Source organism: Fusarium oxysporum, chromosome IV, assembly GCF_013085055.1.
Source record: "Fusarium oxysporum Fo47 chromosome IV, complete sequence".
Classification (NCBI taxonomy): Eukaryota; Fungi; Ascomycota; class Sordariomycetes; order Hypocreales; family Nectriaceae; genus Fusarium; species Fusarium oxysporum.
The window spans coordinates 3015238-3031545 of NC_072843.1; the positions used below are offsets into that span (position 1 = coordinate 3015238).

Genomic DNA, 16308 nt, shown 5'->3' on the forward strand with positions numbered 1-16308 from the left:
ACTTGAACGATTGAGGCAGATGATTAGGGTCGGAACGCCATCATGGCTTGAGAAGCGTGACCTAAATATTGGTCACGCAAAAGGGAATAATTTTTATTCTATTCGACTTCTCGGTTCATTCCCTTAGCGAGTGTAAACAGGCGCTTAGATCTGAGGCTGAGACATAGTCTGATTGCTCCAGAGTCAGCAAGACATGTGAGTTAGACTTGGGCAGAGACAATGAAGTTATCCTGTCTTCTTTGTGTATCCATGAGCGCCCCAGCAGGTAGTCTCACAGCGGCGGAGCGTTGTACTGCCACCCGCCAGCCGCAGTTCTCTAGCGCACTGTGGCTATTGGATCGTATGTTGTAAATTTATCTCACCTCCCGTCAATTAATACACGGTGCTCCGTTATCGTGGCTTACCAGGAAAGGGAAACGGGCCGTCAATGTGAATTGTGCCCCCCCAAAGTGCCTTCACCGATGTTCTGAGTTCGAGGGTGATTATTCTCGCTGTGAGACTCAGAGATGAATGGGGTACCATTGTCGCTGAAAGGTGTATGTGAGTCAGTGGAGGGTTTGTCGGTGTTGCATTAATGCGGGCGAGATGCTGTACATTTGGATGTAAGTGATAAGTGACTGGCCGTGGGGACCAAATTGAAGACGGTGAACAATGGAGATAAATTATTAAATAATTGAACAATTAAATGGAAACTATCTGCTATAGGCATTACTAACTAAAGACTGATATTCAAATCAGTGGAAAGTGTATTCTGACAAATTCTACACTAATAGGTCAAGCTCGTGAGTTGGTAAAGATACCTTAGAAAGTGAATTGCCAAGTCAGGGCGTCGTGTGGTTTGCATGATCACCACCAGATCTACCGTTTGAACCGTATCGACTGCCGTTGAAGAGAAAATAAATAAAAAGAGCCAATAAATAATTCGCATTCATTTTAAAATCCGTAAAACAAATAATCAAAAACGGTACAGCACCTATTCTGCCCTCAACCACACAGCACCGGGTCCCCGGGCCTCACCGCCCACTGTGGTCGCTTTAACAGGCCTTGCACGGTCATATGGGCACTCAACTTGCTTCGTTGTCATCCCATCCTCCACTCCCTCATAAACAAAGGTCTCTCGGCATCCATCACTTTCACTCTGACGCGCACACCCACCCACCATCTCTAATAATAAAGAGAGGCCTGTCGATTCATACCATAAACCCCAACGTATAACAAACAAAGGTGGATGTCTCTTGCTTCCCCGGGCTTACATGAGACACTCTCCAAATACAACACCAGAAAAACAGTAACTTACAGACCTCCATTTCTCATGTTTCAACCCGCTTGTCGCACTCTCTGGCCCTTCTGTTTGCCTATCACGGGTCAACAAACAGCGCCCTCATATGCGACGAGCCGTTTTTGAAGAAGGAAAAAGAAACTTCTCAAAGACATTGCATTACATGACGGATAGGTCTACCAAGTAATCAACTTCCATCCTCATAATGGCTTGCTTTGTCCTACATGCAATGCTACGTGATGACCAAGGCCCATCAATGCACGGCTGTCAAGTGTCAATGTCAATTGATGAATCTAGTGACTTCTCATCTAATTTCTTCTTTTTTTTTATTGCTTCTTTGTTGCGGTCAAGTAGCCACGTTCTCTGTCTGGTGCTCACCAGATCACAATCAAGTTTGGCTGATGGCCTTTCTTCTGGTGCCACGACATCACCGCCTCGTATTGTGATATAGCCATATTTATCACATTGACTACCTAAGTGTTCCTTCATCGTCTGATTTGTTTTCAGGCCCTCACAGCGGCTCATCTTGAGATTATCGGGCAGCATCACGGACCCCTACTCATGAATCGATTCGTACATGGCCAAGCTCTGTCATTAATAAACTTGTGGTAGATCTCAGCCACCACGGCTTGCAACATGCACGCCTTTAGCCTGAATCCCTGCTGATGACTCCCGAGTCCTATTGTCCAGGCATTATGCTTGATTATTGATAACTTATATCTCGTAAGTAACGTACCGTTCACCGACGTCGATCTGTCAGCCACAGCCCCCACGAAGCGCAACCCGTGACTTGTCTCGAACGGGCATGTCAATAGATCTTCTCTCATCTCTCATTCATATTGTGAACTTGTCAATATTGCTCCAATCATCTTGACCCATCATCTCACGAGAGACGAATGTCCAAACGGACGGCCTTCCGGGCGCTTCATGTCGTTCCCCGTCTGCAAGCAGGAAAACCAAGCAAACCCGATCGTCGATGCGGGGGTGATCTTGGGGAGGGACTACAGGCGATAGTTTGCTTCTCTTGTATGTAAGACAGCGGCAGACGCAGCTGTAGGAGCTGTTACAGTCACCTCCGTCGAGTCAAACAAACATGGCCTCGTCTTATGTGAATGTCGTCCTCGTGGACCGTCTTGTGCACATGAAAGCTGGAGCAACATTGTACTGTAACACAGGTGGCTGGCTTTGACATTGACAGGCCAAAGCTCAAGTGCCAAGGGTCGATGTAGTTAAGTCTTCGCGGGTTTCCCCTGAAAGACACGCATGTTGGCTTTGTTTACAAGATCTTGGAGGAGTTTAAATTAATTAGGACGTGTACTCCCTTTCCCTTTCTTTGTTCTTAAACGGTGACACAGGTACTCATATGGGATGACCGTCTTTCAGTGGACGAATATTTGAGCGAATGAGATATAGAAGAGCTTATAGAAAAGCTTGGTATTGGCTTGAATTTTTTCATTGGATTTCTTCATCAGTTCTTGCATCTGCATGAATATAATTAGGTGCAATGACTGGGCAGGCTACGAAGCTGGTTTCAGCTGATGAGACTGCATCTCGTCTTCCAAGGTTGAGTCATCATGAATTAGTAGACAGTAAAATGATATGAAGTATGAGTCAATACAAAAATTATATCAATCATCGAATAGGAAATTGGCAATCTCAGTTGAGTGTCTTCATATGGAAATGGCAGTGACGCCCCATGAGTCACTGTCGATTTCGGGTTAATGAATTTGATTCTGCTCACGTAAGGAATCAACCCCAGAGACAGTGGAGAAGCTCGCCACTCCATCAACATCACGATAAAAACATAACCGTCTCTCCATTTCCATTGATATCCCAGTTACACATCATAGCCATTATTTTGAGGCTTCACAGTACCGTTCTTTACTTGCGCGGAGTTTGGGTTCATTTCGCCTCAATCGTTAGCTATCACCTTCAACCACCACCAAAATACCACCATCAAACGGCCAGCAACAGCCCACTTCTAAAAACGTCATGATCTCTACCAAAAAGTCAGGCTCGCCACAGACCCGTAAACAGGCGGTGGCTGAAGCCTCTTCTTCTCGAGTCGTCCCAAAGCCTGTGCCAGATTCGCAGGCTCAGGATCCTAGGACATATCAGATCGATCAGCTGCGGCGACGCTATTCGCCAAAGGAGACCACCGCACCAGACGGTGCGACTTCATTGCTGTTCAAGATTAAGCCCTCGGATCCTGACTTTCCATTTGAGTTGGCTGCCCTCGAGTGTGATCTCCGTGTCCCGCAGGCATATCCGGATGAGAAGCCGGTGCTGCATGTGAAGAACAAGGACATCCCAAGGGGTTTTGGTATCAATATCGAGAGAGGATGGGATGGACTCGTGGAGGAGAGACCCGGAGCTACGTTGCTCGCTCACACACGAGAGTTGGACAAGAATTTGGAAAGGTTTCTGTCTGAGCAAAAGGCCGAGACAGTCAAGCTCGTGACTTTTAGAGACACGAGGAACGTGGAGGTACAAAAGCCTCAGACAAACGAGCCAGTGCAGCCCAAGCAGGTCTCTGAGCCAACTCCGCCAAAACCTGCTCCCACGCCCTTTAAGTACGTTCCAGAGCCGTCGTACACAAGAGACGAAATCGCCGCTGCAAAGGAACGGCGTGCTCTTGAGATTCGTCAGCTCGAGGCGCGTATGAAGAGGACACCCGAGTATCGCCGCTCTCCTGATGGCGTCGTGTACACGCTGCCGCTGCAACCACTGAAGCGCTCGGAGCTTCCGCCTGGACTGCAATCTGTCAGGAGTCTTCACTTGATTATTCCGCTGATTTATCCCCTGCAGAACCTCCGAATTCAGCTCAATAATGTCGAACCTGAAGATGCGGAGCCTGTGGAGGACCTGTTCTGTGAAAAGGCAGCTGAGCAACAGCAGATGTCTCTCATGAGTCATCTCAACTACCTCGCACAAAACATCCATAAACTGGCGAAGCAAGCACAGGCACAGGCACCCAAGGCCGAACCAGCAGCGCCAGTACCTGAAGATCAACCCCAAGATACAAAGGAAACATTGTCAAAATCTGAAGATAGCCATATTCAGGTGATCCCACGACCTCCCGAGTGGAACCACGTCGATGGAGATGAATCTGAAGATAGCTCCAGTTCTGATGATGCTGATGAAGGCGGTGCTGTGTTAGAGAATGAGGAGAAGGAACCACAGGTCGCCATGCCAGGTGAAACCCCTGAGCGTGGTACCATGTTGTCGTTTCCGTCTATTGAGTTGCACGGTATTGAAATACTTCAGCTCTCCATCTTGGGCATCAGTGTGAAGTGCGAGCGATGCAAGACGGTCAACGAGGTCACGGGCCTAAAGCCTGACGTCGAGAAGACGTCGAGCTGTAAGAAGTGTGCAACAGCGTTTGCCGTCAAGTATCGACCTACGCTGGTTCATGAGCATTCTACTAGGGCTGGGTTCCTTGATCTCGCTGGGTGTAAAGTGGCAGATATGCTCCCCAGCACCTTTGTCCCAATCTGCGAGAGGTGCTCTACTCCAGCTCCTGGTCTTGTTTCAGTACGGGGCTCATCCGTCACCAATGTCTGCCGAGACTGTCATGGTCATTTCACTTTCAAGATCCCTGAAGTCAAGTTCCTCTTCATCACGCCTGGTTCGCGCCCTCCACCTACCGCAGGGCCGCGGCGGAAGCAGGAGAAGCTGGGTCTTCACGCGGGAGAGCAGCTCCCAAACAAAGGCGCATGCTCGCACTACCGAAAGTCCTACCGATGGTTCCGTTTCTCATGCTGCAGCCGGGTTCATCCCTGTGACAAGTGCCATGATGATCAGGAAGATCATATCAACGAATGGGCCAACCGCATCATCTGCGGCTGGTGTAGTCGCGAGCAAAACTATTCTTCAGCAGTTGAGGCGTGTCGATACTGCGGCCGATACCTGATAGGCAGAAAGGGCCGGGGATTCTGGGAGGGTGGGAAAGGGACTCGCGACAGGAGAATGATGAGTCGGAAGGATCCGAGAAAGTACAAGAGGATTGGTGGTTCGGCAGCTAAAGACAAAGAGACCTAGAATAGGCCTTGGTTGGCGGTTCTTTGTCACAGCTGAGAGGCGCGCCAGGCTGAAGCTTTCTGAGTGAGCGTACTGTACATTAGCTGTCAGCTTGGATGTAACCCCAGATCAGCTGAACGATAATGCTCATTGCCACTGGTCATCTATGCCTTTCTCAGCGGTTACGAGCCGCCAGTATTTACACTTCATGTAGATCTGTAACCATGGCGATAATAGAAAAAGGTTGTCACCGTCTCGCAAATAAGAGTACCCAATCTTGAACATGTGAAACGTGTGAAGAGTGGGGGTTACGCAGCCCATTTGTGTGCATCCTGATTCTATTCCCGTCGGTATCTCGCTGTAGCGACGATATGATTTGAAGATGTGGGAATGGAGTGTCACATTGAGTTACGAGGCGTTTGTGTGGGAGTAAATGGCGGCAATTGGTGGGGAGGTTGTTATTGGTGATTATTATTATGTTGAGGAGAAATAAATGGCTGAGAATAAAGAATAAATATGCAAATAAGATCTGAGGATTAAATTGATACCTAGTAATTGGTTTCTGTCACATCCAGTCGGAATGGGTGGGATGGTGATTGTAGTCAGCACAATGCTTAACGAATACTTACGAATATCTTGATAAACTACCTATGGAGTATAGGCATTCGAGAAGGGCCTTTCTATTTAGCGATACGGCAAATTTATCGGGAGATACTGTGATGAATTCTGTAGCGCAAATTGAATCATTTGTCTTGTCTTCTGTGTGTTTGTTGCGTGGATTCATATGATCTGAATGACGATACATTGGCGATTAACCCCCATAAAGATCATGCTGATGTATTTAAATATTGATTAGATGCAGAGTTTTCAGGGTGTGTATTGAATGAAGTCGTACTCAGCCGTTGGATATCACGCAATTCTTCATCACTCTGCCATTACATACTGCAGGGCATGCGCTGTAATGCTGCAACTCACATGCATCCTGCGAACTACTGTTAGCATGTGAAGGGAGGGACTTTTCTCAGCGGTATCGGACGATATATCCAAGATATTGCTTATATTGGCGACATCGGATGTGATGGAGGTTGCGACGTGACGTGCTGCGCGGGATCGGTTGTGGTTGGGGATGGGAGCGTGGGATGTGGTGAGATAATTTGATAAGATAGATAACAGATGAATGTTCTTCTGGAAGCTGAAGTCGAGTCACGCGTGAAGATGCAAGTAATGTTAAACTTGTTTAGGCATAACAAGTTGTGTCTTGCTGATGCTAATGCTCTGAGCATGACAGGACGACCAACGGTATGCAGGTACTCAATACTATAGCGCAAGGTGCCGAAGAATATGGCCCACGATTTAAACAATAACGAGCCAATGCCTGAGCCGTGTCAAAGCACAATGTAAGTAGAGTTGAAGCCATCGCCAAACAAAGTGATTCGATAACCAATGCAATGCTGTGGCGTACCAGTTTACCCCACAGTCCACTCTGAATCATGGATGGACCCTTGTAAAATGCATCACAGGACATGTTCTAGCTTTTCGAGCTGAGGTGTATTCCTGGCTTCTAGAGGAATATTGAAACAAACACAGACTTGTTGGCCCTGACGCCTTGACAGGAGAGCGTACTGTTTGCTTCACTCCCCTTTCTTTGATAATTGGCCGAGTAATGAAAGAATGAAAGAGGCGCGCCTGAATGACCACGGATCAACGGACAGACGCGCCGGACCGTCGCTGGCGCCCATCACGGGACCTGATAATGGCTTGACGGGGAAGAGACCCGTCGTTAATTTAGTGTACTGTGAAACTCGAGAGAGAGTCAGTTAAGGTGAAGCCAGGTCAGATCATGTCAGGGCAGAGTTAAATGGCTTTGACTATGGCTTGTGAGAGGTATTTGGCACAAAGCTTCAATTCATCTTGGGCTCAGCCAAATACTCTAGTCACACCCTCTCTCTAACATTCCGCCTGTTCCCTTTGTTGTCGAGTATCACTTAACAAACAGATGACCTTGATATGAAACGACTAAATACATCAATCATCTCGGTCAACCTTGTTAGCATAGTTTGGGTTTGGCTTCATGTCACGGACACGGCCACGGCGCCCCCGGAGACCAGACAGACTCACACGTGCGCCATGACCCCCATCCTTCATCCAGGCTTCATCCCATGTCTATCATGCCTTTCAGGCTCCTCATCTCATTGTCCCTGTGCCAAGCAAACGTTCCCGACTCAGGCTTGGGCCCCCCCCCCCCCCCCCCGGGTCCTCTTCCGGCGCCAGGGAGGCCCCTGGAAGTGACAGACAGGGGAGCCTAAGCCCTTCTAGAAGGTCAAAGCAAGCATGATATCGTGGGTTGATGCCCAGTGGTTTATTTATTAGACAAATAATAATATTTCATTCCATTTTATTATTTTAGTTGATTTGTTTATACGGTGGTTTATTCCATGGCTGCTAAACGGTGACCGTTTACTTCCAAGACTCTCAATTGAGTTGATAACGGGTGATCCCGATACTGCGTTAGGTGATCACAATTGGTTCTGCCATTGGTTTCCGTCTACAGACTCTACACCACATCATCCATTCCTATCTCGCAGTGACTGAATATGGAGATGCAACTGATATTCAATTGATTTACCGTTTCCCAACTATCTCCGCCATTAAATCGGACATAAAGACTTCAGATTCACCATTGAAACCAATTCGCGTCCCAGAACCCTTTAGCCTAAATTCATCGTCCTGGCGTCGATAGTTGCTTGTCTATGGCCCCCAACCTCAATCTTCAACTCGCCTCCCTGATCTGATGATATTTACCGAGCTGCACTTTGCACGCCGGGACTCTCAACCCATGGCCCCCGCTATCGCATCTCAACTGCTGTCGGAGGTTAACCCGTGAAACCGTCAACCCCAGGAGGAATTTTTGCATCGGTAACGAATAAGCGAATTCCTTGGCTTCAGCGGATACTGTGATTGGATCTTATCAACACAGTTGCTCCGTCAAGACAACAGGGCATGGGTATAATAAAAAGAATGGCGTGGACTTGGGCTCTGATCCTTAGGAGTGGGCTCAAACGATCGACGAGACTCATCTCGACCCTTGGCTTCGCTTCCCATTGTCTTGGAACTCCATCGATATCGCGGCTAAAGCAAGGGGTACGTGTTGGGCATCACCAACAGACGGGCATCCGCGTGGCTATTTCGGGACGAATAAAGCACCGGAGCTCTGGTTTGATTGCTCCGTAGCCTTATGGAGAATCTTGCCTGAGAAACAATGCCAGACCCGCCCTATCGCGGTATCCGAGAAACGACTTTCCGGCATCAGCTCTGCACTGACTGGGCCATCCGAATCCTCTGGAAGTTTCGGGCACCTTGCGAACAGACACAGGATCAAGGCTAAGCCGGCCAAGATGCTACCTGTCATCCAGAGACACTGCAGCGCTTTCGCCACAGCGTTCATCATGTGTTTGTGTTGGCCAAGGCTTCCATGTTCGACAGAGGCTTTGATCATCTTCAAGGCGTTGCTGATCTGAGCTGTGTCGAGGCCTAGCTTCCCGAGCTCTTTTTCCAGCTGAACGGAGAAGACCGCGATACCAATGGCTATTCCCATGCATTGGCCCATCGTTCGAAGCAGATAGATCATGCTGGTTGCATGCCCAGCATCCCGCTCTTCGACTGTGGCTTGGACACCAATATTCATGACTGGAATAAGCAGGCCTATTGCGATGCCCAGGAATAAGGTCATGATCAAGATCACCCACGTTGGGGTGTCCTTGTTAAGAATTGTCATAACTCCAAACATGGTGACCATAAGAGCCCAACCACCAAGCAAGAAGCCCATGTATCGTCCTGTCCTGTACGCCACAATCCCTACTACAGCCGCCATAGGAGCAACAGTGATAGTAGCCGGAAGTGCCCATACACCAGCCATAAGCGGTGACTGGCCTTTGATGCCAAGAAAGTAGACGGCAAGATAATATAGGACCATCCACATGAGAATGCCGTGGATAGTCGCACTGGCAAACTGAAGGACTGTCGATCGATGTCGGAACAAGCTCTTTCGAAACATAGGCTTTTTTGTCTTCTTTTCATAGAATCCCAGCCCTAGGAAGGCGAGGAACGAAACGATTAGAGGAACGACTACCGCCGCTGACTTCCAGGGGAAGCGTGAACCACCCCAAGTCAAAGGGAGTAAAAGACTGACACTGGCGATGATATATAAGAGAACCCCTACCCAGTCGAGGTTCTTGATAAGACGCAGGTTCCGCTTCCCTTTGTCATATCCTAGGAGAAACATGGCTCCTATCAGGCTACTTCCAAGCAATGGAAGGGTACACCAAAAGATCCATCTCTACGACGATTAGTATCAGGACGTGTGGTATGGTAATAAGGATACATACCCATTGGGAGTCTTTGTTCTGAACAACAGCTCCTCCAATGAGGGGTCCAGCAATAGTTCCAAGGGCCCAAGAGACATGCTGATACGACATCCATCGCGAACGCTCACGGATCGCGAACATATCGGCGTGAATTATACCCGACAATGCCTGAGGTCCTCCTGATCCTATTCCTTGTACAGCTCGACCTGCAAGAAGCATTATGCTGCTTTTTGCAGTGCCGCAGAGAACCGTTCCAGTGATGAAGATGACGAGGCCTGCCATGTACGCTGGCCTTCTGCCGACAACATGTGCGATTTCGGCAAAGATAGGCTGGGCTATAGCTGTCGCCAACAGGAACACGGAGCCCATACTCAGGCTTTCGGAAAAGGATGCTTTCAGTTCTCTTGCGAGTGACTGGATCTGTCTTGGTGATGGCTTCACAACTGGGAGGGGTAACTTACAGGAAGGACAACGCAGATGCAAGTCGCATCGAATGACTGGACAAGAGAAACCGTATTCATCACAAGCAGTATGCTCAGCTTGCGAATATGGCTGAGCTCTAGTTTATCTCCATGTTGTTCTTGGACTTGGTCTTGAGAGGCAAGAGGTGCACCGCCCTCCTCGATCTTTTCGGACATCGCGTTTGCTACGATTGAACGGTTGTAAGGGTGAAAGAAATTAAATTACGACGGCTCACACAATATTTCTGGACTTTATAGGCAGGTCAATCAGCCAATACCTCCATGACAAGAGCACGTAAAGTTTAGGGCTTTTGTTTATCAAAAGTTAAATAGGTAAACAAGGACAGATGTAATCACGGGGACGAGGGGGCCTTCATCTTTACACACTCATCTGCCAGAGAAATGTTCCTCAAAAGTTTTCTACGATTCTCCAGAAACAACAGCCATGGAACACCTTAACGGCCCGGTGATTCTTTCTGGATTCCTCATGTCCAGTGTTGTTTACTGGCATGTTTACTTCCTTGTTGACTACCTCCTCCACAAGTATGCCCCAACCGTTCACGGACGACTCAAGCGCGAAGACGAAATACGGAAGCTTATGCCCCTCGTAATCACACTTGTTCGAATGGCCTTCGGACTTGTTGTGACTCTGCCGTCCTGTATTCAAGCTGCGAGAACTACACCATGGGGAGTCGATCAGCCCCTGAACAACGCAGGGAAAGTCTGTGTTGTATCGCAGCTTGCAGTGTGGTCCAACGAGTTGCCTCAGGCACGGTTCTACTCTATGGAGCTGTTCGTACACCATATTCTTTGTCTTGTTGCGACAGCCAACATCATTCTTTCGCCACCGATACACCAAATCAAACCTCTGTACATCTACTTCGGGTCACTGTGTGGTGATATCGGGCCGGGATCTGTCATGATACTACGAATAGCTGGCCATAAGCTCAAGACTTCGAAGCTGTTGTACAATGTTTCCTTGGGATCAACTTTACTGCTGATCTTTTGTCGCATCGGAGGCGCTTTCTACACCCTGACCCACGTCCTCACCGACCCCTATAACCTCGCCGACTGGGTAAGCGCCCTTGGAATCTTGCTCTTTGGGTCCTACTCTACATATACTACGTTTCAACACTTGAGACGCCTCGAGATCATCAGAGTCGACCCCGTGCGATACAAGGTCACCTGCTTCTGCCAATTCACGGTGCCCATCTCGCACTCGTTACTGGCAGTCGCTTGTAGCGCTACGCTTCTGTCAAGCCTGTTTTTGTATGGAATCTACCTTGGACGGCCTCTGAGGCCTGGCGAAACACATCGACTGTCACTTCACGGTCTTATCGCCGTTGCACTTGGCATGACGGGGGCCTTAATTGCAAGGCTCGCTTACCCGCATAATGCCTCCCGATCTGACCCATGGGGACGTTTGTACGTCCCGTTTAGCACGATCTTAACAGGCATGTGTATCTCAGGCATCTGCACTTTCACGAACTATACGGACCGCAACACAGTTTTGGCATCGATAGGGGTCAGCTTACCTCTATTCTTCAGCCTTGCCAGGGTAGCTCAATACTACGCAGCCAAGGATGTAGAAGCAGTGCGTGATGCGAAGCTACCTCCAGGTAACAGCGTTATAAGGAGGCACGTCGAGATTGCCCTTGAACACGCTGTCATATTCATCATCCTTCTGGGGATCTTGATTATCAACCTCCTGAGTCTCCCAGAGGCAGCCCGTCTTTCAATTGCAGCATGCCTTGTCGTGCAGCTTCGATATCATTGGAATATCGTGCCTCTAGCCGCTGCAAATACCCATGGGCTGGCAGGCGTTTTGCTAGCTATCGTCCTCATTGTACTTGAGCCAGGTTTTATTGCTTTTGCCACAACGGGAAGATTCATCCGCCTTGAAAGTTCCTGGTCCGCCATTTTCCAGAACTATCTTCTTCTTGGGGGGACTGTTATGGCTGCTATCTCTGTGCCTAGATCCGAGCCTGCATCAAGGCCATGTGAGACTGTGAAAGAGCCTTGCAGGTCGAAGAGGTTCCATCCTACCACGATCCTCTTCGTCTTCTTCTGCATTTTGCAGGCAATGTTGATTGCGAAGTACATGACTTTCGATGGGAAGACTCCAGAGATTTGTCCTGGTTTTGTGAACTTCCGATCAATCTTGTCAGACGTTTACACTTGGGTGGGCGCACTTCACATGGCTTCATTGCCCGTGGTTGTTTTACGGGAATTGGAGTAGGAGGAGCATTAGGAAACATTAATTTAGCAGGTACCTCTGTTTCAAAGGTTAGAGGTGGTAAGGTAACCGAAGATTTTACTTAGGTCCTTGGCCAAGCTGAACCCTCATGCACTCACCCGTTCTCCTATAATTCGTTCCCTCTCCACTGCTCGTTTGTCTCCATTGCCTGACACCTGCCGGACACTGGCAGCTCAGCCTGGCCTTTTCACCTCGTCACTTAATCAGTGGCTTAGGCAACATATTATTATTCTCCTCTATCCACCCCCTCTCTTCCTTCACCAATTTTTTACTCCCTTCATTTCTGCAGTACGTGACCGAGAGTCTTCCCATTTCTTCCACCTCCTAAACTCTCGTCATGTCGGCCGAACAATCACGGGAGGAAGCTCCTTCGCAGCGGGAGAGAGACCTATCTACAAAGCTCGAAGAGGCGGAGTTGGCCATTCAAACCAATTCGCGACGGGAACTAAAGCTTCTCGCCGAACTGCTAAAAGCAAAAACAACGCTTCTCGATGAATCCCAGCAGCGCGAGCATCGCCTTTCGACCCAGCTGGAACAGCACACAGCCGGCCTTGATGCATCTCAGAAAAGAGAGAAACAGGCTTTGACTCAACTTGAAAAGCTCACTTCCGAGTTTGAGGCCTTCAAGAAAAATGCTGGCGATCCATCGTCGGAGATACTTGAGAAAGAGGCTGCTCTCGTTGCGTCTCGACAGCAGGAAAGACAACTGTCGATGGAGCTTCAAAGTGTCAAGAATGAACTTTCCTCTTACAAAGACAGCCGAAAGCCTATTGAGAGAGAACTTGCGGACGCAAAGAAGGCTTTGGAACAATCGCGAAACTCTGCAACAGAGCAATCAAATCACCTCGATGAGGCCAATAAGAAGGTCCGAGAACTTTCGAAAGAGCTAGAACAGTCCAAACAAAAGATTTCCGACATGAGCAAGGCCAGTGAACAGGCAGACCGTAGCTACCAGAGCCTTTGGTCTCGGTACAACAGACTACAGGAATCGAACAAGAACTATCATTATTACCAGCAGTCAACATCCCAACGGCCACCACTCCCATCATCCTCTCAGGGCTTTCGATTCGACGATTCGCCACGAGATAGCAAGCCTATTTTTGACTTCTGCGGCGGAGCGAATCAGCAAGGGTCGCAAGTCAATGTGGCACAGAGGTTCGGAACACCGACATACTCGACGGTCACGTTCGGCACGGTGAGTGCTATACAGCCAGGAGGCTCACGGTCGTTCAGTCACGACGGCAGTTCTCAACCAAAGTCTACTTTCAACAGTTTTAGACCTGCCACACTGAAACACAGTATCCTCTCTAATCCCCCCAATGGCCCTGGAAACCAGAAACGGCAACAAGATGATCAGCTCCAGCAAGCTGCAGCCGATCCCAAGAGACTCAAGAAGGAGACATAGCCTTTCAGAAGGATTTATATCGAGATGAGACCTTCTCAACAAACTGCGAAACTGCGAAACGAATGATTGGTTTCTTTCCCCTACAAGAGACCGGGGCTGGGTGTGCTATACACCAAACCACGCGTATGAAGACTTTCCATACAATGTCCATGGTCATTGGACGTCGGGAAGGATGTTGAAAGCCCAAAGTTTTGAGCACCACGGATAATGGAGGAAAGCAAGTTGTAAGGAACACACAGAAGGGCGAAAATATACAGATATGCTGTCGGAATCATGGTTGGGGATTTCAACGATGTTTGAAGGACGACTCAACAGAAACGGTCAATATTTACTGGCATTTGTAATTTTAATGCTTCCTTAAGCCTCAATCTAACGTTATACCGGGAGGCCTTCATAATACACTTAACAGCTCACTTGCTATGATAACACACTTGCAATCTTACACTCATTTGAACTTACTCTAACAATGTCCCTAAATTGGCATAAAGACATATCGTCTTTTATATTGGCTCATATATCAAGATTACAGCATTTAGCTGTCTCAAAATGACCATACATGAGGATCAAATATAAGAAAGATCTCCGTTTACCCAAGCGAACTGATATTATCACCTCTATTACCTGAACAGCAAGGTTTCTTTGCATCTGCAGAGACTACGGGCTTCACAGTGATAACCAAAGTCCCGATGATCCCTACTTTACTCTTTGAAGCTCCTCGCTTGGAAATATCGTATGTCTCTTGAGCTTGTTCTGAGTTTGATCACCTGGTGATTGACCTTTGGTGATGCAATTGGGGTCTCAGGCTGGCATGGCGATGGTCAAGTTATCAAGACAAGCATTCGCGTTGTATCGTCAACTTGTCGATCCTGCGAGTCATAACATCTTTTCAAAGGCAAGCTAACAAGTCAAGTTCCTATAATAGTCGTAAGGAAGTGACATCGCGTGATGACTTGACATCATTGAAGATCGAATCCCTATTGCCGATCTTGTTATGATGTAATGGATGCTTTTGGCGATCCGATCCAGCAAACTTTAGGAACAGTAGAGCCACATTTAACATCGGGGATTGGTTCCTGGCTATTAAGGAAGAGACAATTCAATTGACTAAATCCGCGAGTTGAGCGTTTAAAACATGTTACCATGCGCACTCCTGAGACTGCTCACACCCGGCCAGTTGCCCCTTAGCCCAACAATGGTCCTTAAGAAAGTTGTTGGCTAATAGAAATATTTAAAAATCATTGAAGAGATTCACGAGGTTGGATAGTGGGATTATGTGATTGGTATGATAGTCGTCGTAGCTGTGGTGTGTGATGGCAACCGAACATACTATGCAGAAGCGAAGTCTATGGCCTGATCCTCTAGCTGACACCAGGTAGGTTATGCAAATACTTTGCCATATCATGACACAAAAGGATGTTTCGTCGATTACGGTACGAGACTTTTACTGAACATCATTTCCATAACTGGCACCGTTAACTGACCATCCTTCAACTTACAGCTATAGTCATCTGAGATCTATATGAGTGTTCCCTCTGCCACCCTCCAGTAACACCACCAGTTTCAGATTAAGCAATAGAGCACTAAGTATTTGACAAGGTTAAAGTCTCTGACATCATATCAGATCCTTTCTTGACCGAGGTAGCTGAAACGGGGTGTTTCAATGTCCATTTTTGGCATCACATGGGAGTAATTTCCATCAGCGATGATATGTATGTCAACTTTAGGCTGCCACTCGCCTTTCATATGATCGATTTGTTATTACAATTAAACCTTACACCGACTCAAGATCAAGGATGCTCTGACATTATCACATTGTGCGTGCCAACGCATCGACTCGGCCCGTATGCCACCATCCTCATGGCCACGGGCCGTGGATCGACACCTCATCTTGTAGTGAATACCACCAACCTTCAGGCACAGCAACTGCTGAAGGGCCGAGAATGTGCTGCTCTGGGGTCCGGGCCCGCGGATCAGACCCTCGATGCATCCGCTTGAATGAGATGGCCAGTATCCAGGTTCTCCGCATCAACCCATCACCAGGCCTCCCGCTCTGACCATCACATGTCGCCTGTCAAACCAAAAGGAGAAGCTGCCATCTTTTATCATCTCCCTCTTTGATTACGGCCCTCCGATCCGATCAGGGTCTTCGTTTGCACGGCAGAGTTTCTCCGTCGGCTGACCCCTACTGTCTTCCCCGGAACCATGGGGGTTGTTCGGCTTCAATTTCAAACCCACGCCAAACCGTTTGTTCAGGAAGTTGGGGAAATCCGGACGAATTTGGGGGTCGAATTGCTCGGGAGGGGGTGGCAACTTGGCAGTTGACAGCAAAGCACATGGAAAGCCAATGGCCTGGGAGCTGGAGGCTACCCGTGGCATGATACCATGTCAGCAGGCACAGGGTCCTGCAGGCTATTATGCCTGGTAAAACCTGGGGTCTGGGGTAACACGGGTTTGATATGCACGACCTGCCCGTCTCAGCAGAGGCGCAGCCGGACTGCTGATTACCAGTAAACGATTATTAG

At 48.3% G+C, this 16308-nt stretch overlaps 4 protein-coding genes across 4 annotated transcripts; 3 read left to right on the forward strand and 1 right to left on the reverse strand.

Annotated features, from left to right (window-relative positions):
* Window positions 1–3088: 3088 nt before the first annotated feature.
* On the forward strand, window positions 3089–5566 carry FOBCDRAFT_30990 (uncharacterized protein). The gene has a single exon (XM_031178709.3). It carries the CDS (start codon window positions 3272–3274, stop codon window positions 5318–5320), a length of 2049 nt encoding a protein of 682 aa, XP_031044596.2. The 5' UTR covers window positions 3089–3271; the 3' UTR covers window positions 5321–5566.
* Window positions 5567–8480: 2914 nt separating this feature from the next.
* Window positions 8481–10301, reverse strand: FOBCDRAFT_292088 (major facilitator superfamily domain-containing protein; the record flags this gene model as incomplete). Its single annotated transcript, XM_059611793.1, has 3 exons — window positions 8481–9635; window positions 9685–10083; window positions 10125–10301. 3 exons carry the CDS (start codon window positions 10299–10301, stop codon window positions 8481–8483), a joined length of 1731 nt encoding a protein of 576 aa, XP_059464707.1.
* A 268-nt stretch (window positions 10302–10569) lies between these two features.
* FOBCDRAFT_272861 (uncharacterized protein) lies at window positions 10570–12363 on the forward strand (the record flags this gene model as incomplete). The annotated part of the gene is made up of 1 exon (XM_031178707.2): window positions 10570–12363. The coding sequence occupies one exon, from the start codon at window positions 10570–10572 to the stop codon at window positions 12361–12363; it is 1794 nt and encodes a 597-aa protein (XP_031044594.2).
* A 355-nt stretch (window positions 12364–12718) lies between these two features.
* On the forward strand, window positions 12719–13786 carry FOBCDRAFT_292089 (uncharacterized protein; the record flags this gene model as incomplete). Its single annotated transcript, XM_031178706.2, has 1 exon — window positions 12719–13786. The coding sequence occupies one exon, from the start codon at window positions 12719–12721 to the stop codon at window positions 13784–13786; it is 1068 nt and encodes a 355-aa protein (XP_031044593.2).
* Window positions 13787–16308: the final 2522 nt, after the last annotated feature.

What these genes read in the sequence shown, in the direction of transcription:
- FOBCDRAFT_30990 (XM_031178709.3), top strand. Translation starts at nt 3,272, where the DNA reads ATGATCTCTACCAAAAAGTCAGGCTCGCCACAGACCCGTAAACAGGCG.